This window comes from Pieris rapae, chromosome 20 (assembly GCF_905147795.1).
Source record: "Pieris rapae chromosome 20, ilPieRapa1.1, whole genome shotgun sequence".
Classification (NCBI taxonomy): Eukaryota; Metazoa; Arthropoda; class Insecta; order Lepidoptera; family Pieridae; genus Pieris; species Pieris rapae.
In genome coordinates, this window is record NC_059528.1 from 1,254,823 (window position 1) to 1,276,128 (window position 21,306).

General features: G+C 32.6%; 1 protein-coding gene across 2 annotated transcripts; it reads left to right on the plus strand.

Moving 5' to 3' along the window:
- The first annotated feature begins 2,259 nt into the window (after nt 1-2,259).
- LOC111000829 (bromodomain-containing protein 7) lies at nt 2,260-12,032 on the plus strand. Of its 2 annotated transcripts, XM_045632718.1 has the most exons (12): nt 2,260-2,472; nt 2,541-2,650; nt 2,817-2,939; nt 3,608-3,814; nt 4,322-4,522; nt 7,466-7,619; nt 8,556-8,690; nt 9,229-9,369; nt 10,064-10,197; nt 10,277-10,461; nt 11,040-11,218; nt 11,893-12,032. In XM_045632718.1, exons 1-12 carry the CDS (start codon nt 2,442-2,444, stop codon nt 11,982-11,984), a joined length of 1,692 nt encoding a protein of 563 aa, XP_045488674.1. In that variant the 5' UTR covers nt 2,260-2,441; the 3' UTR covers nt 11,985-12,032. The 2 variants fall into 2 exon arrangements, with proteins under 2 accessions (XP_045488674.1, XP_045488675.1); XM_045632719.1 differs by lacking the exon at nt 2,817-2,939.
- The last annotated feature ends 9,274 nt before the right edge of the window (nt 12,033-21,306 follow it).

Below are 21,306 nucleotides of genomic sequence, written 5' to 3' on the forward strand. Positions count from 1 at the left end.
AATGTAAAGTAATGGCCTTAGTAAGTAAAGGCCTGTAAAGGCCATAAGGCAAACAGCGCGATTTTGTTCCCAAAATCAATGTCTATTCCTCCCATTTTCCACTCCTTTCAATTCACTTATAACTAAAAAAGTATCGTTATATTAAGCAAGTGAAAACTTATTTGTGTGCAGTTAAAACACATACATACAGTTATAATTAAATAACCAGGACCTGGATGACCGAGCTTTGCTCGGTATTTTTTTATTTTTATAAATCGTGTTTTTTGTAAATTATATTTAAGTACGAATTAAATACTAATAAAATGATGAAATATGAATAATATTTATCGATCTTACCGACAGAATAATAAAAAAAAAATTGAACTGGTTTTTTTTAATTTAAAGAAAAAGTCATGAGTGTGATAGAACACGAATAAAATTAAATTTTCTAGAAATGATTCCTAGCTAGATCGATTTATCGCCCCCAAAACTTCCCATATACAAAATTTCATTAAAATCGTTGGAGCCGATTCCGAGATTCCAATTACATATATAAATACAAGAATTGCTCGTTTAAAGATATAAGATTACAAGTACTAACTAAAATCTTTGATAAGAATTGCTTTTATTTTGATTTGCAAACGAAAACTCAATTTCATAGAAAAACAAATGCTTACATTTTTTTATAAATAATAATGAAAACCTTTTTATCACAGCATAGACATGTTTCGTAAGATATTAAAGTATTAGGTTACAACTATATACCATTTATTTGTAACATAACTGTATGAATAAGCCCTATTATCAATAAAATACGAAGAACGAACACGCGGAAGCCTTGGGCAGTGGTATATCTTGTACGAAAACAACTCGATTCCAAATTAATTGTTTGCACCTTAAAGCGGCCATTAATATTTTGATGACTTAGCCTTCGCTTTGTGTATCCTACTAATATTGATTTTGAGTACATAGTTTGACATAGACAAACTTATTATAATAAAGAGTTAAACAAAAAATATTTTTTGTGCCTAATATGTTCACCGCATGACCCTTTTATGCATGATGGTGTTGTGACTGAACCGATTATACGAACGATTTTAGGCTGGTTACACAAAAATTAACATTTTATGTTAGTTATTTTAAATATACCCACCATCTACTAGAACGGTCAATTGGTGTTTTCCAAGAATAGTAATCATATAATTATCCATTTTAAATGTTATTAATTTTTCACATAATTATCATGAGTACCGTCTTATGGTTACACCCTTTTAACTAAAACAACTCATTTGTCTTTTTCTAACAAACAGTTGTTTAAAACTTGTACAATAATCAATTATCACTTAATGCGACAAATTAGTAATGGTACCAAATTTGTGTATTCTCCGCACGAGTTGTAATAAATTCAAATTACCTATGCAACTTTTAAAATGATTGCATTAATCGTCGTTAGATTTATAGAAAAACGAATAACTTGAAACAACAATTATGATATGTATGTATAGGAGTAAGGAAAAGAAACTAAAGAAATATAAAGCGCAAGAAGTGTATAATCAAACCAGCCTTCATCTGAAATACATAATATAAAAATATAATAAAATAAACTAAATAAAGCTATTCTAAGAAATACAAGAATTACAAAAGTTATGCTTGAGCAAGAAAGGACATGGTCAAGAAAATATGAATAAGTATGTAGAAGAATTTTAATTGTTAGGGAGGGAGCCAGTCGGGCAACCTATTCCACAACTTAATGGCGGAGATCCTAAACGAATTGCCTAAAAATAATGAGGTGTGAGATGGAATTTCCAACAAGCACCTGTTAGAGGACATATAGCTTTAAGGACCTGAATTAAATTAATTTTAAATCATTTTAAAGATAAGAGGGAGTTTTGGCATTGAAAAGAATTGAGTAAAGAAGTTGAAGGAGATGAGGGTCACGTCTGAGTCTGACCACCTGTGCTGCCTACAGAAATTAGACAGATGATCAAAATATATCTTAAGCTGAAATATAAAACGTATGCAGATATTCTCCAGGCGATCAATTTTGTTGTTATCGATTGAAAATTAGAAGTAGAAAAGATTTTGTTAACAGTTTTAGCCCGGATAGGTAGGAAATCAGAAAGACGTCTCAGAGCATTAAAAGTTGCGTATAATCCTTTACATTCCATGCACCTGTCACGGATAAACTGTATATCGTATATGTCTACTTATATATTATCTATGGCACTGGGTATATGCTATCAAATTTAGTACTGTCAAGTGTCAATGTCAAGTCTCAAGTGTTAACAAGCGTCTGGCTCTGGCGGCGTCTAAAAATATGTTTTTTACATTAAATTTAAATGTTAAAGAGTTGTTCTCACTTAGATAGTTTATGTTAATTTTAAGATATTAATTTATTTTCTAATAAAGACATTTATTTTTATAACTTAACGGTTTACGTCTTAAGTAATTTATTGTACATAATGATAGATGATCTAGAAAAGCTTAGTTGTAGTAAGTATCGACGAAGACGCGTTTATAAAGTGTTTGAGTTGTGTTTCATTAAGCACTGAATATTTCAGGAGAGGAAGTAGATTTAAGTGATGTTGATCATTCGGCAACAGAAGATGTTAAAGAGCGAGAAGAGAAACCTAAAAAAAATCGTAAAAGAAGACGTCGTGAAATAGACATGGTAGGTTTATATTGTGTGTTATGAGTACATATTATTTCCGTATCTGTTCTGTCTTTCTTAATTTTGAGGGCTCATCGTGCAAACATTTTCAGTATTAAGTTTATGTTAGTAGCAATGTTAGATATACTATAAGTATTTATTAGTATAGTAATCGGACAACTTTCAGATAAAGTTGTCCGATGATGACGAAAGTGATGATGAGGGGCTGACTAAGAAGTTGCTGCGGAGACAGAGTCCTGGACCAAACTCTCCTGCTTCACATAGGGAACCTCGGTCCTGTGTGCTCAAGGTGAGGCTAATGTCTCACAAAATAGGAACTTTACTTTAAGAAAAAACTCTTGATACCAAAAATATTTTTTAGCTGTTGCTAAGACACCTGTAAAATAATATCAAATTGATGTACCAGTAGCTCTTAGGTGATGGTTTTAAACCAACCAAAATTCAAGTCATATTGATGAAACATGAATGGGGTCTAAAGTATATATAAGCCTTTGTATTACTTGAGGCCTAACTATAAATAAGAGCCGTTAAGTATAAGTAAGAGCAACAGTAATAACAGTTACTATAAATTTGACATTGATATAAACACTAAGCAAATTTTTCTGGTAAATTAAGTGTAAATAATAATAAATAAATAAATAGAATATTAATTCAATTATTTTATTTTAATTTAATTTACAAGAGATACAAAAATTATATGCTATAGTTGGAATGTCGCCCTAATTATGACTCCTAAAAAGATTAAGGATATAAGGCAGGCATAGTATTCAACTTGACACTATATCCCTCCTTAAAGAAACATTTTGCCATTTCTCTTGAAAGAGTGAATGTGTTCTACAACTCTCAAAAAAGGTTATAAAGTAATTTTAAAGATATTTTATTAAACAGTTACACAACAATTAAAAAACATTATTTTGTGATAAGAGTAAGGTTTTATTAAAGTTGGAAATTTTTCAGGCAAGCCAAAAACGTCGCCCCCTATCCCGTCTTTTAGAACAACTGCTCCGTAATCTTGAAAAACGAGATCCAAATCAGTTTTTTGCTTGGCCAGTGAATGACAACTTTGCACCAGGCTATTCCACCATAATAAGAAGACCTATGGACTTTTCCACCATGAAACAGAAGATTGATGACAATGAGTATCGATCACTTAATTGTTTTATTGTAAGTAACTTATTATATGTTGTGTAAAGAGCGTCTTATAGTAATGCAGTGTGACTGCTTGTAGTTCTAAAGTACTAATCATATTTGCTATGGGTATATTTTTCTATAGAATGTCTGTTGTATAAAGAAACCAAATATATATAGAAATATATAATATAATAACTAGAGAGTTAGTTATTGGTTCACATTACTGCATCAGACTTATCCAATAAGTATATCTTAATATATATAAATGTTTGTCCGCGATGGATGGAGTTTAGTACTGTCTAATATAACAAAAACCTTAACCACAGCAAGGCTTGGCCAAGTTTGCTAGTATAGTATATGTTATTTTTAAAGCAACCAAATAACCACATTTATAAATGTTGCAACAACTGCTAAACTATACAGGTTTTATTTATTACTAAAGTAACTTTAATGTCATAGATGTTTTGTTTTGTATTGTGTAAAATTTATTACAACATTAAACTATTTCTTGATTTTAATGTAAAATTTAAATTATTTCAGAGTGATTTTAAACTCATGTGCAATAATGCAATGAAATACAACAAAACTGGTACGATATATCACAAGGCAGCTCGGCGGTTGTTACACGCTGGTCTGAAGCAGCTCACACCGCAAAAGCTAAGACCCCTTGGGGACATTCTTACCTACATGTATGAGATACCTATCAAGGAGCTCGGATTTGATATTGGAAAAATGGATGTGGTAATAATTTATTAAATATTAAATATTAAATTAAATAATTTACTGAATCACATTTATAAGAAAACACATTTTATTATAATTTTCAATAGTAAATTATGATCTGTTTTCATCTGAGAAAATTTATATGTTATAAACATATTATAAGCCTCAATTATGTTATTTAAATATTTAAGTCTTAAATTAATATTTAATTATTCTTATCAAATCAATTTTTTAGAGATTTCGTTTTGAGGACGGTAATGAAGTAACTGAGGCTTACAATACGTTAAAATCATATTAATAATAAAAAATGCACCTATTGGTGAATAGAGGATTCGACAAATATTAATAGCCATTAGTTTTCTATTCATTTATAATTGGAAATAATGTAAACAAAAATCTTATATTATGCCCTTGTAGATTGTCAAATTTTTATTATAATACTCGGCAATATGCACATTGATCTATGGGATGATTTCGATAAAGATTTTCACAATTATTGTAATTAATATGCAGTCAATATCTGTTATAATGACCTCGAAGAGACCACTCATATTTAATTTTATTTAATATTTATTTATAAATAAATAAATATTTGGTCGTAAAAACCGATATTTGTAGTAGCGTTTGTGTTATTAAGACCTAATATAATAGAATTCAGCTGGGACCTTTGATTTTGGTCAATATAACCGGTATGTTGCTCTAAACGAAAGTGTTAAATGAAATGATACAAATTTTGTGTGCAATTCACACATAGAATTGAAATCTTCAAAAGTTGTATTTCAAGACTAATTCGTTGCGTTTTATTCTTATAATTAAATAAATATATTAACGAAAAAAACAGGTAATGAGACATTTAATATCAATTTTATTTTTTTCATAAAAACTACATGATTAAAAAAGTTTTTATAGAAAATATATAAATTTGACTTTTTCACTATCTAAATGAAGTATTAGACTTTTTTTACTAGTTTAATACCATTCTTCCATTTTGCTAAAAAACTAAATTAAATGTTAAACCCTGTATAATGGTTCATATCTCATAATCTCTCACGTTAAATTTTATAACTTCAGTGTCTGTCTCTTTAAACGGTTACTTTTGGTTTCAATTTGCAAATCGCAACAATGCTAAAAAAGTACTTCAATAAGTAATGTTTAAGAAACATATACAATGATATATATATTGAAATTGAGATTTAACCATTAAAAATGTTGCATAAGTACAAACGAAAATATGCAGTCATTTCCCTCATGAAGCCTTTCCAAAGATCAATGTGCTTCGAGTGAGCACTGCATATGCCATGAGCATGAGTTAACTGTAGTTTGACAATGTACAAAGAAATTGACGAGAGTAATGTTCCACGCAGCCGCTACGGACGTACGGTAGAAAGGTTTGCAATATAATTACTAGCCCTGCGGGATAACTGGAGACTGATTATTAGATTTTGGTTCCTCTATATATATTATCTATCTAATTCATAAAAATAAGAGAACTCCTCCGAAATGGCTCGACCGATTCTCATGAAATTTTGTGTGCGTATTGGGTAGGTCTGAGAATCGATCAACATCTATTTTTCATCCCCCTAAATGTTAAGGGTCCACCCCTCAAATTTTTTATTTATTTTTTAGACAAAATTTTTCGTTTTTATTTTTTTACGATACATCATACAAAAATACATGCAACCCTAAATTTTCACCGCTCTACAATCATCCCTTTTGTTTTTTTTTTGTTAATTATAAACTTTATTTTTTGGCACAAAAACATGGCAAAACAACGTTTGCCGGGTCAGCTAGTTGTTTTATATATATCTGTGGGTCTCATGATAAAAATTATTGGCGCGTAACTTCTACGATTTATGCATGACGGCGGAAGATTTGCACGAGTTGATTTAATATGACAGGTGTAATTTATGTGTGTTATGTGAGAACTGAGATTTCGTAATCCTTGAGTCTAAAGAATCCGGCTTTGCCTAATGATTAGGGCTTGGTTTTACCTCTGCGACAATTAGTGTGAAGAATCTTTTTGGCGCCTTTGTAAAGTCAAACTGAGTTTGAAATTTTTGGGATGTCAGTTGTCAGATAATTGTCTTGCATTCTCACTCTCTCTCTCAATTGATCTCAATCGCTCTCTCCTTTTTCTTCGACATAAACGCTGCTTATCTTAGTGACGTTTCATCCGTGAAAAAATTACCCTCATGCGCCTAAAGAAGTTTCACTTCCTAAATACAGTAAATATTTTTGATTTACTCAAACTTAAAATAACTTTATCCATGTAGGTGACCAAGTACACTTATAAAAACAGAAAGATATTAAATTTATTCTGAATTTACATTTACTACTAAAAGATGTGCAAGAAACTTTCCGCCACTATATTTAATTGCCAAGATTTTAATACAAATTGTTTGAACTGTGAGCAAATCAATCCTAAGGATAAGGTTCATTAAAATCGTTGAATTTATAAAAAAGCTTTATTAATTTTCGTTATCACTGCTTCTATAGGAGAATAAATAGTTTTTTTTAATGTAAGAGGAGGCAAACGGGCAGGAGGCTCATCAGATGTTAAGTGATACCGCCGCCCATGGGCACTCACATTGCCAGATCCCAAGTGCGTTAAGTTAACAAAATGTTAAATGTAAGATTTTATCTCGTATATTTCAACATATAAAAATATATTCAACATCTATGTGTTAAAATTCAGGTTTTTTCGTTGATTTTCTATGTTAATCGTATATATATATTTTGTTCGAAATTCCCTCACGGTCTCCTGTTATTTTGCTATGTAGTGTATGCACTTAGTTAATAGTGACTAGAATCGCTTAAAATCTGTTTGTTTGTTAAATTATAGTGCGAACTTTTGCATGCGGCGTGTGTGTGTATGTTTTCGATTTCGGGCTTTTTGATAAACAATTGTGAAATGGAGTATGAGCTTTATGGTATATGAAACCTAAAACCTTAATCCAACAGCACAAAGTGCTCAAGCGGAGCAGTCCAATAAAGAGTGGTGGGTCTGAGTGTGACGTGGTCTCTGACGGGCAAGAGAGGCAAGATTCTGGAGACAGTGTGAAGATACAGATGGAGGCAGCAAGGGAGCAACACAGGCGACGATTGGCCAAGAAAGGTACTAACAAGCTAGAAGTTCTTACTGATAAGTTTTTACTATTGAATTGCTGTTTTATTAACTTTAAAAAAAGTTTATGTATTTAAGAAGTTCCTCATTAGGTTGTTAAAATAACAGATATATTTCTGTGCGTTTTTATAGTTAATATGTCGCAGTAAAGTAGTGAAATCAGGGAGTTAATCGAATCTCTCAGACAGTTAATTAAAGATCGATATTTAATCAAGTCTCTAGCATTTTGATTTAAATAAAGCACCATCGAAAACTTTTAACTATCTGTCTGACCGAAAGCCAGCGTGTTGATTAATAATGTAAACCTTGTTTTACATTTAATGGCGGTCACGACAATAGCTGATTACTTTGTCTTTCTTATAGCAAACGTTAGTTTGTAGTTTGAGTGGTTTTTATTGCAAATTGTGGTCTTTGAGGAAATTGTAAGCATGTTGTCGCCTGTGCCATGATTATTTCGATGTGATCGTGAAGAACTGAGTGCTTGGAAATTGCGTGTTTTGTTTTATTGTAAATGGTTAGGTTAGATTAGTCTTGTTGCCTAGGAACGATTAGGAAACTTGTTAAACGTTTCATTCAGCCACTTGTCTGACGGAATTTAATTAACTGTCTAGAGATTCAATTATCTCTCTGATTTAAATACTTTACTGCGACAAATATATTACGTTATACGACTTAGATTACTTAATAGTCTCAAGTTAGGCCAGATTTGCATTGATATCCGTTCTGCGATCCACGTTCATGATATCTCTGTGAAGAGACAATGTATTTAAAAATAAACTGAGAACTGTAGTTGGAAAATAATTTTGAGTAAAAATGTTGTTGAACCAACAAAAATAGAAGCTTTAATACGATGACGTCATTGCCTGACATGACTACCCGCAGATTGTAGGTAGCTAACACATACATAATTTAATTAATTAATTTCAGCGTTCCCCCGTATGGATGCCGATGGCAAAACGACTCTATGCCTTGTGACACACCCTGTGGATAATACCGAAGATAAACCGATCACACTTGGCCAATATATTGGGAAGTTGAATCAGGGAACTGGTTCTTTGCACAGTAAGTTTGTTAATTATGTAGACGTTTATAAGATTTTTACATATTAATACATAGTGGGGTAATGAACTTATTCAGACAACACTAATCTAATATATAAAATTCTTGTGTCACGGTGTAATTATACTCCGAAATGGCTCGACCGATTTTCGTGAATTTTTGTGTGCGGATCTTTCAATTTTTTGTTTTTATTTTTTAATGGTACAGCATACAAAAATACATACATCCCTTAATTATCACCCCTCTACAATAAACCCCTTATTTTTTATTTATTTATTAAAAACTTATGTCTTGAACCCTGAGGTTTATAAAGTGAAAAATTCACAAGAACTAAATCCTCTGGAATTGAGAGTGGCCATGGGCGGCGGTATCACTTAACATCAGGTGAGCCTCCTGCCCGTTTGCCCCCTGTTCTATAAAAAATTGTCCTAATTGCTCTGCCATTCCCGAGGAACGAGAACATTCTAGAATTCCATCACTTCACTCATTTTCACTTCTATATGCCAAAATATTGTAAATTATTTTGAGCATAATATTTCAGGCACCCGCGAAGATCGTCGTAACTTGGCGAAGTGCGTGAAGCCCCTCAACTACGGCCCTTTCAGCTCATACGCGCCTTCGTATGACGGTACCTTTTCTACCCTCACTAAGGACGAAACCCATCTCATATACCACACCCTACGTAAGTATTTTATAAACATTTTCAGATTTATTTATTTATTTAGTACTCCTACAGCTAACAAATTATGTATAATTACAAACAAATACACTGAGAATATAGCCAAAGATGGAATACATGATACATTTAACAACAAAAAGATTTATAAAAGGGTACAAAAATTATTTAATACATTTGACTAATTGTGATTTAATTTATTTAACTAAGGCTAAATTAGTTGCGTTGTGTGATGAGATTAATAATAATAATTTTTTTTTCCCATATTACATTTACAACAATAAATAAGATAGGTTGTGACGGTATTGGGAGACTGGTTTCCAAATTAGGTAAGAACCTGTGATATGGATAACCATCCAATCCAACAATCCATTCCATAGCAAAGTTATATTGAGTAGTAACAAAAAGTACATACATAAAACGGGTAGGCAAACAAATTTAACGTTTTAATGAGGAAATAACGAACGAAAAAGATAATTTTTTGTAGAAATCTTTCAACGATAGAACGAAAATGCATTTCGTTTTCAAGCATAGACAATGTGTGGGTAAAATGTGTCAAAAAGTCAATAATTACTGTTGACTTAATCACCAAATAAGAAAATCAAAGAACCCCCTGCCCCATATATGTTTTGACGATTTATCCGAATTAAACCCAAATAAAACCAGACAAGTTTAAGATTTTTTAATTTTTTTTTTACAGCGGCAGAAACGGGCCAAGGCAACGAAGAGATGCTTCGCTTCGCCCCCGAATCTCCCTGGTCCCTTATTTATGATATGGAAGCCCTATTCCCAGCCAAGAAGCCTCAACCAGAACCAGTTAGTAAAGATGATAATGTAAGTATTAGTCTAAAGAAAACACTTTTTTAACGGATTGAAACTATGTATTATTAACTTATAATTAATGTTTTTTTAGGATATTTCAAAAGTAAAAATAGATTTAGAGGAGTTACGTACACTATCGGAAGTGGGCGTGGACACGGAATTCCTTTCGGAGATTGAAGACGAGGTGGCAGCTGCCCAGCACGATTATGGCATCACCTCAGCTCTGAGGCATACGGCTGATCTGATCACCAAGCTTGAAAAGGAACAGAAAGATCGGTAATTGCAGTTTATAAATACTCCAAAATAAACTTATCCAGTTTATAAATAAGCAAAATTTGAATGTCATGTTTATTGGAATCAATGACGAAATATTTCATTATTGGTTACAAAAGTGTATTTAGGCTTCATAATGCAAAAGTAAATTTTGTTCAAATTTCCAATAGTAGCACTAAAGAAACAGTCTAACAATAGTGTTATATATTTTAATAAACTGTATATAACGCCATCTATATTTTCATTTAATCGCTTTAATGTTGTTTTGGTAACAAAAGCTCGCAATAGATGGCGCTACGTTTATATCTTTATTATGCATTATTGGGAGCCCCATAGTTTTTAGTTTTTTTACAACTATTGACGTTGGGAAGTTCCAATGTATAAAATGTGTAAATTTTTTCGAAAAAGTTTTTTATTTCAATTCTGCTCACATACTAAGTAACTTCAATAGGTATATAAAGTCTCCTTTTTTGAAGTCGGATAAAAATAACAAACCTCTCCTAATATATTCCAAGACTATTTTTTGAGAAGAATATTTATACCTACACTATAAGGTGTTTTACATCTGGTTTTACTTCCAGTCTATCAGCTCCTCCACCCTGGCACCTGTCCCTCTGCCCGAAGCCCGGGGGCTCCGAGCGTGAGTTGGCTCGACTCACGGCGTCCTGCCTTCGAGCCATGATCCGCCGAGTGCCGCCCGCTCGGCTAGCGCCAGTTTCACAAGTGCGGAAGGCCATGGGCGTCACCTTGGATCATCTGGGTACGTATGAGTGTACGTGTTTCAAATGTCACTACTACTACGAGAAAATATGTAAAATGTGATCGAAAGTAGCTGATGGAAGTCAAATTATATTTATTCATAAGGTAACTTTTGTACATAAATGGTTATATAGAAGCAGGTCTAGCGTTGATCCCGGCTGTGCACCAGTAGATTTTATGTTCACACTAAGACTAGCCCATATGTTGAAGGATTCAGTGAAGACACCGACATGTCTTACGCTTACCACTTTCTTGTCTATGAAATAAAAATATAGCATGGTACTGGATTATTTATTAGTAATCTTGCAGCTTATATGTGTCGCAGTAAAGTAGTTAAATCGGGGAGTTAATTGAATCTCTAGACAGTTAATTAAATATTAATATTCAATTAAGTGTCCACTCCTTTTTGTATGGTCGTAGACTGAAAAGCTATCTTCTGTTTTCGTACAGGATTTCTTGCTGTCCGTGCCTTGATAGCTTTGATTACTGCTGGTTTTCTAGCGTGGCCAGCCAGTTCTTTTCTTGTCCTCAACATTGGAGATTTCATTGTAAAATAAATATAAATTAAAACAACCCAGTCATAGATTATGAATTTAAATACGAAAACTTAGATTGACAAAAATAATATCTTTAGAATAATTACTGGTTTGAGATGTTATATAATTTATTTTACAGACACCCCGATGGCGGTTGATGACTTCGAATTAGAACTTCAGGAACATCGGGACACCTCAGATCCAGACTCACGGTCGAGCCACGATAAATAGATATAAATAAAAACTATTTTTTATTAAACGAAATTAAAAAAAATTACAACAATAATGTCTTTGTGTTCTTTCAATCCTTCCTTCCTTTAAAAAAGGCCGACAGCTCGCTGGGTGCCTTCTGGCAGTGAGAATGTCCATGGGTATACTTAACATCATGAGACTGTCCGTCCTGTCTGTCTGCCTCCTGTAACAAAAAAAAATTATAAGATCTAAATGAAAAAAAAACTACATACTTGCTTTTAAGTGAAAAAAGCGCCCTCTATATTCGGGTAAAGGAGGACCAATCGTCCCTATTTATTTTTAACTGCACTTTTACCAGGCTTCATTTTGAGGAATATTGGGGAACTATGTTGGTAATGTCTTGGTTTTCATAAAGAATCGTAATTCAGACAAGTTATTCTATAATTAGAAAGTCTATTTAAATATAAAATTCGTTACTGAAAGTTATGCATATAGATTTTAAAATAATTGTATATAACGCCATCTGTTACAGCAACGCTTTAATGTTGCTTAATAACAAAAGCTGGCAATAGATGGGGCTACTAGATTATTAGAAGCCCATAGTTCATCTTATGCTTGTATTTTTGGGTTACTTCGTTACTTCAACAGGTATGGTTTAAATTTCAAAATTAAGTTTAAGATTGGGCGATAAATAGCGCAAATTATTTATAAATGGGAACGTTGTTGCAACGTCGCCCTGTAAGCTTACAAACGAAAAAATATATGATACGGAAGTTGCGATAGAAGTTACGCTTATTGCAGGGCACGTGCCAAACAGCCTCTAAAGTTTGCATTCGTAAGCCATCAATCGTAAGCAACTACCTATTTAACCGAGGTTGTTTGTCGATTGACATATTATTATATATTTTAAATTCTACTAATAGGCACCAACATTATATTAACTAAATAACTATTATATTGGATTCTCTAATCAATAAAATACAAACAAGAAATATTGTTAAATGTATATAAGTAAGTGTAATATTTTGCCAAATTTAAGATGTTCTTATAAAAGCTATTCGTCGAATTCGTCCTCATTTTATGAACACGCTTTGTTGTTAAAAGTAACTACCTTTTTACAATAAGTCTGTCATTAATTAAAAACATTCAACTTAATTGCAGAAACTAAATTAATCCACGTCAACGAGAAGGAACTTGGGGTCCCATAAATGCAATCTTTTGTTATTCAATTATGCGTAAAATGCCCTATACAATAATATTTTTATGACTATTTTTTGTCTCATGGCTGGTGACGTATCAGTTTTAATATATTTGTGTAATGAATATAAAAAAAACAATTATTTTCGTGTAAAAGAAAATAAATATTTTCGATGGAGCTAGCGTAGCAGTAACTCTCATACCTAATACACTTCTTAAACTAATTTGTACGCGGCTTCGGCAAAATAAGCAAACTTGCTGGACGATTATTGAGTTTAGTGGTGTGTGTTTTCTTTATAATAAGCTACTATAAAGTGAATTATATAGAAATTATTCAATTAAGATACAGGTGTTATAAACATTTAAGTAGTTGTTTAATCATCATAATTTTGGTTTCTTGATTTTATTAGTCTGCTTTAAATTTTTTTATCTAAACAATGTTTAACTTAACCTTTAACGTTACACAAACTACATTTATAACATAATTTCTACAATACTGCAAGACGAATGTTAGTCCATAATACAAGAAATACACACAGGTATAGTTTATAACGATTCTACCCAAGTTAAGGAACTTAGCTATAACTTTGCTGTGATTTTCGTATAGATAGACAAGAATAAGATTCCAGCAATCAGTTCTATTCAGACTGAGACGTGTATTGGATTTACAGCTGCGAGTTCATTTGTTCCTGGAGACCGCATTGCAGCTAGACGAATGTTTATTTAGTTAGTACTATCCACAGAGTATTGAACATATTTTTTTTTAATTAATAATACGAATGCTACTTCCACGAAAAAACAGTTTACGCTGTTAGGGTTAATGTCAGCTGTTTAAGTTATTAATTAAAAAAAAATAAACGGTACGCAACAGAAGAGTCGAAGGTTTTATTTAAAGTATGCAATAATATATTACAGTAATTTTTTTTCATTAAAATAGAAATCGCATAAAAATGTCTAATGGTAATTTTTTTTAATGAATATCCTAACGCTCAGAGCTCTTGTCTTTATTTACAATTGTTTTGATTAGTGTATTAAAAGATGGTCTTGACCTGTCATTTGCGTTAGTATATAAGGGTGATATTTCTTTTATATTTGTGTGTGCATGTAAAATTAATATAATACACCTTCTTCCCCAAATGTATCCAAAAAAAAAGTTTACGAAACGTGTTTGACATATTTAATATAAACAAAATCAAATAAAAATACGATAAAGCGATCCTATCCATCCGCCTATATCTGCCCTAATATATATATATATTAAATGATTGACAAAAAAATAGTATCTACTCTATCACTACCTAACTTAACAACCCAAAGAGACAGCTTTAAATGCGATTCAGTCAATAGCACCAATATTTCACCCCCCATTAATTAATATCGGATCACCTGTTTAGTTAAATCAAGTGCGCGCGTCGGCCGCGTGCGAGCGCGTACGCAGGGCCGGTCACACGAGTCGCACGCGACTGTGGGGATGTATCGATTTTTTGCTATATACAGCTAATGGTTTGTATATTTTAAGCGATGGGCTCATTTCTTCCAGTAACTGATAATTGAAAAAAATAATGTGTAAGGGTATATGACAGGCAGATCCAGGCAATTTTGCCGAGTGATTTTAAAACTTATGTTTGTAAGACATAAGTAAAATCTCACGTATGTATGTGTACATAATTACATACTATATCAAATTCAAAAAATATTTATTCACTTAGGTAACATAATGTACACTTATGAACGTTAAAAGAGAAATGTAAATTGAATGCTTCTAATTTTATATTAACTGCCAGTTCTAAAATCAAGGGCATAGAACGGAAGAGAAGAACTGGCAATAAACCCTCTTATTTACTTAAATTGTATAAAGATGTACTGGTGGGTAAACTCTCCCGGTTTTCCTCCTTCATAGATGATAGAGATAGAGATTCTAACTCTAGTTCAAAGTTCGTTCGTGACACGTCCTGACAAAACTTTGTGCTAGCGAGATATTTGTTATAATTTGAAACCAAGACATAATATTCAATAAAATGAATATACACTTATCAAATGATATCTACAGACGATAATACGCTTATTACAGACGAGAATAAACGTCTGGAATCGCGTTTGACCCGACCTTGACTTTCAGTCGAGTCTCGTATCTATCTTAAAGTGAACATCGATCTTATATTTGCTCTAAAGACATTTAAATAAATCTTCTCTAACGATAACATAAATTATTTATCTTCTTTATAGCGTTAATGTTAGGTTAGGCCTATCTTGTTTTGAAATCTTTTTGGAAGTATAGTACTACATTAAAAGTCGGGAAAATATTATTATCGGGAAAGTAATATTTCAATATTACAATGCCGATGCGGGAAGGAAGGTAGGTATATAGTGAAAGAATGAAATTGGATCACTTTTTGACTCTTTGCAAAAATTTAAACCTCTCCTTTTTATTATTAAAGCTACTTTTAGCATTATAATAAAAAAGATTCATATAATAATAATAAAAAGGCCGGTTTATTTTCAATAATGAGAAATATATAATAATATGTAGCTAAGGTTTTTTTTAATTTTATACATTATTTTTAACTTGTTATTCTATATAATAACAAGAAAAAGCCTCATCCAGATTTTTCCAACTGATTCTGTGGCTTTTTTTTCACTCGCTTGCTACATCTTTTATTTCAACTATCCACCATTTTTAGGGTTACCTTTCCTTTCCTTTCCTTCATCCCCTTGGTGCTTTTATCCTTTAATCCTCGAATGTTAATCTTCTTTCTGCCCAGGTATATGTAGATCTTTACATTTTTAAGACGCGACCCGTTAAGGTGAATACCAGATATGCAGATTTTGTAGCAACCGAGCAGATTGTCATTTGAGTTTGTTCTGCTGTCGTTTATTGTATAAACATAACTTACGGCTGAACTTTCGCCATCATATCACACCAAAATTCGTCATTTTATATATTAAACTCTGTGATGTTTTCAGGGAATTACGACGCATATATTTGAATCACGTTCTTACAAAATATTGTTAATTACTTCGGTTATGATGTTATTCGTGTGTCGCACGAGTGACGCATACAGTGACTAAGATTATATTTGTTACACGTAAGTTGTACATAAAATAGTATTATGTATTCTAATCTTTAATTATGATTAATTATATATCGACAAAATGTATTCTGACAAATAAAACACAGTTCTGACTGTAGAATTCATGTTAATGTATGTTTTTTATCTAATTAGCATATATAATTAAGGTTGTACTATGTAGATTCATTTGTCATGTTTTTCATCGTGTCATCAAATTCAATTAAAGTTCCTTCTAACAAAATTTTCAGCTAGCGTGATTTCTTCGATAAGACGGCAAAGGCTTTTTGAAGGCTTTTGGATGGAACTCTTCAAAATAGTGAATAAGGTTGTAGTAATAATCGAAGGCTAAAAGTATCTTTATTTGTACAATGTTGTATTATTCTTAGAGTTAATTTAATTGAGGACTGTGAGTAATGTTGTAAAAAAATGCTTTTTTATAGCACAAGAGGAAACCACAAAGTGCTAACCGCCGCCCATGGAAACCTAAAATGCCGTGGACTAGCATGTGTGTTGCGAACCTTTCAGTAATGGTCCGCTCTTTTCTTGAAGACCCCTAAATCGTATTGTCTTGCAAATACCTCTACTGGCAGCTGGTTCCACAAAGTGCGCTGAAAGTGCCATAAAAAGCACTGTGTTGAGGAACGATGGCATTATTGTATTCTGCCTCGACGTCTGATAATGTAATTCAGCCGCAGTTATTAGACTGAACAGTTCTTCAGAGCAGTACCCATGATGCCGTAGAAGACCAAGCCGATCGGAAAGAAGCTTCGACGATTCGAGTCGCCCTGCCTTTCATCGCGCATATTTCCACAGCGCGTTTTTCTAGGCAGTTTTTGCCGCACACCACCACTTTGTGGAACCTGCTGCCCACTGAAGTATTTCCGAACCAATTCGACTTAGGGTCCTTCAAGAAAAGAGTGTACAAATTCTTAAAAGGCCGGCATTGCACTCGCGAGCCCTCTGGCATTGACTGGCGGCGGTATCACTTAACATCAAGTGAGCCTCCTGCCCGTTTGCCCCCTGTTCTATAAAAATCAATGCTAACATTCATCGCTCTTTCCCACAATAGTGCAAACAATAAAAACAGTATCGCACGCAGTAGTTGAATTATCAAATTATATCCACCCCCGTGGCACCCTCTTTCACATGGGAACCTATTCGACTCAACGCTAACCATAGCTTTTACATTACCCACCTTATTACTTATACATTAAAGATTAGTTTGCATTTACCTTTGTGTTGAGGTAAAAGGATAGCGGTTTCGATTGTAAATATTTCCGCAATTTGACTTGTAAACACTCGCACGCGGTACCGTTTGATGCATATTTTAGGCATACATATAGTCCTTATTCGTAAATTAGGTTAGACTTTAATTACTTAGTAGTCTTAAATGAGGCTAGATCTTAATGTTGCATAAAATATATTTATATAAAGTCCTGGTACAGATATTTGTGTCTGCTAATTAATTAAGCGATATCTGAGCTAAAAACATAACTTTAGTTTCTAAATCGAATCTAGACTCTGGGATCGAGCATTTAATCTATGGTCTAAAAATCCGCACTAATGACCCAAAATTCGTCGGCGGGTATTGGACGGATACCAATTTCAGATCTGTAGCACCCTAGATTTTTCATCAGATTCAAAATCGCTAATCTATACCCTTTTAAAGTTCTGACAAATAATTTTTGCACAAAGAAGTTTTATAGATTTTCCTCGTTTAAATTGCTCAAACTTGAATTTGTCATCCATCGTAATTTGTAGCACCTCTTACGCGCAAATAATCACAGTGAAGTTGGTGTCGCCTATTAAAATTGGTGCAAAAGCCGCCAATTTTCTAAGGACGTTTTATCCTTTAAAGGGATAGTGTAACAAAAAACTAATCCGATTATATACGAAACTGAGATGGTAATCCTATCGGGTTTATTATTTCTAAAGAGACCTGATTCGTGTAATCTTAAGATTTTTTGTTGTCATAATGCTTCTTTTAATTCTCGCTATTTTTTAATTCTACATACATCGACTTTTCTCTATGCAAAAATCTAAAATCAAATCACAATCATAGTTAAGTTAAAATATTTATATTAATTTAAAGTTTAGGAATTAAGACAGTTATTTATTATTAAAAAATATTCACCTAAACAAAATAATATAAAAATAAATCAGTGGTGCTAAAACCTCATTAGGTCTTGGCCTCAGATTTTTGAATCTGTTTCATGATTATTTTTAAATCTAATAGGCAAGTAGGTGATCAGTGCCTGACACACGTCGTCGACTTTTTGAGTCTAAGAGACGTCGGTTTCCTCACGATGTCTCCCTAAGCAAATGTTAAATGCGCTCATAGAAAGAAAGTCCATTGGTGCACAGCCGGGGATCGAACCTATGACCTCAGTTATGAGAGTCGCACGCTGAAGCCACTAGGCCAACACTGCTCATACAAGAAAACTTATTAAATAAATAAAAATAAAATAAAATAAAAAAGCCTTTTTATTTCCTACAAATACAACTTTTTACATTGGCCCATCTCCAAACGCTTACTTATCTAATTAAAATTAATACCATCTTATTTTTATTTATTTTCTATATTATTTACCTATAACTACTTTTATTTATTGTTATTAATATACTACTTATATACTATTTGCTACTATATATATCCTATTTACTACTAGATAATATTTACTATTACATTATTTTATTGTATTATTAGCTGGATTGGTTAGATTTTAGTATACTTAAATAATATAATTTGTAGGAACCCCATTATTGGGTGAAGGCCTCCTCCAAAGATGCCCATTTGTATCTGTCCTGTGCAGTCTGTTTCCAGTTTGGGCTGGCTACTTTTTTGATCTCATCATCCCAACGAGTATGTGGTCTTCCTCGATTTCTTTTACCTTGAGGTCCATTCCAAAAAGTCACTTCTGTGGTCCATCTTCGGTCTTTAAGCCTCGCGACATGGCCAGCCCATCTCCATTTAAGTTTTTGTGCGTATTTCAGTGCGTCTGTAGCTTTGGTTTTTGATCTTATTATTGTGTGTCGTATTTTGTCTGATTTCTTTAGTTTAAGCATGCTGCGTTCCAGTCCTCTTTGACAGGTGGTGATAAGATTTTTTACTTTTGAAGTGAATTTCCAGGTCTGGCAAAAAGGTCTGGCAAGAAAACTTATTAGTAGTACTATATTAGTGTAGCTTATAAAGTATACCAGTAGGTAAATGAAGCAAACTGGACGTTTAGGCAATGATACTCTGATGAATCACGTCCTGATGTAACCGCACGGACTTGCAGTGAAGCTATTTAGAATTTCAATCGCATATAAATTCTGAGGTTCCATACAAAACTACGCTGCCATATACATGAATCACCTATGTGTAAATATTAATCAACGCTAGGTTAAAATCGTCAGGTTAAATATTTATAAGAAAAGATTTACGCGGTGTAAAACGCTCTTTACACATAGATCTAAATATTTAATACAAGACATATTTAACTAACTAACTAACTCATGTTTATGAGTGGCACAGTGCTGAGAGGAATGGCGGGATTTGGAGGACGGAGAGGCCTTTGCCAGAAAAGGGCACTCAGATGCACCAGAATTGGATTAAAATGGAAATTTGTTTATATGTATATAAAATATATAATGTAAAATGTATCTGAATAAAGGCTATTATTATATTTAACTCGTGTTAAAGCATGTTAAGCTTTTTCAAATTAATAAGGCTATAACTATATTTTTTTCCAGCCATCAATAGTTAATATTTTGAAATAATATTTATCAGACTTGCCCGTAGTTCCCACAGTATGCCCAACACATTTCAGTACAGAATTATTGTATTTAAAAACCTCAAAATCACCCTCGAGCAATTTGAAACAAAAATACTTCGTTTTACAAACGCACTTGAGTCGTTATATTTGTGCTCAATGGGTACAAAAGACCTCGTTTTGCGGACAAAAGTTCGATAACAATGATTTAAGACACCTGTCAAAAAGTCCCACCGTCTCACGCCTACAAAAAACGGGTTAATCTTTGAAAATGTATAAAAACATTCGGCTTATAGGCATCAGTTTGATCTTACGAGGACTATAAAAAGGTCAGATAAAAACCTATATGCGTCGCGTTGGTTCAAAGGTACGTTATTTCTCAAAGAACTTCTACTTTATGTTTTGAATGAATCGATTTGTAGTAAATATTACAGTAGGTATGTGATTGCGGAGATATCTTATCATCAGAGGTCGTCTTTTTTTTAAAGCACACAAGTTGACAGCTCATCTGATGTATCAACGTCACAAAACTTTAAAAATCTTGCAAAATATGGAGTTTCCATTCCTCTTAAAGTATTACAAAAGCACTATACGTGTGATTTTCTTTGATTTTTTATTTTTTTGACGTAAGTCAACAGTTATTATTATTTTTTTACACACATTGCCTATGCTTGAAAACTAAATGTACGAAATGTTTATGTACTTCTATTTTTGTAAGCTTTGCTTACTTTTGCTGATAAGAAGATTGTAGTAAATCTGCTAATACTTGCACGGTCCCTATGACGTAACAGTGCATCGGATTAGCAAAAACACAGTCTCGCAATGAGGGCGACATGATTTTAGAATTCCTATATACTAGTTATCGTACATATTATTTGTAATAATAATAATAATAATTTATTTATTGCAAGAATGTGGTACAAAATGTTAAGGTGGTACAATCGTAAGTCGTTCGCATATTCTGCCACACACAGTGGCGCGCAAATTTCAATTAATTAACATTTTACATTATTAGTTACTTTATTTAATTTGTATCAATTACAATGTCTGACTCAAATAATCATTTATTGAATAATACATTTTTTCCAATCTTTTCTTAAACTATTAGTAGGGATACTATTTCGTTTTTGTTAGAACTAATTTGTAAGGGATACAACGATTAATTATATTATAATTGGTTGCTCATGATTATAGTTAAGTAAATGTTGTAGATTAAGGACCTTACTTATTTATATATCTAACACAATAGAAATATCAAGTATATAGAAAGTAGGTCACCCAATGCCAACTTAATCTCTATGCAGTCGCACGCTCCTCATAAAGTTCTCCCCTTTAAGC

Coding starts and splice junctions, on each gene's coding strand:
- LOC111000829 (XM_045632718.1), top strand. CDS start 2,442: ATGATAGATGATCTAGAAAAGCTTAGTTGTA. Junction 2,651..2,816: donor GACGTCGTGAAATAGACATG/GTAGGTTTATAT, acceptor GACAACTTTCAG/ATAAAGTTGTCCGATGATGA. Junction 11,219..11,892: donor CGTCACCTTGGATCATCTGG/GTACGTATGAGT, acceptor TTTATTTTACAG/ACACCCCGATGGCGGTTGAT.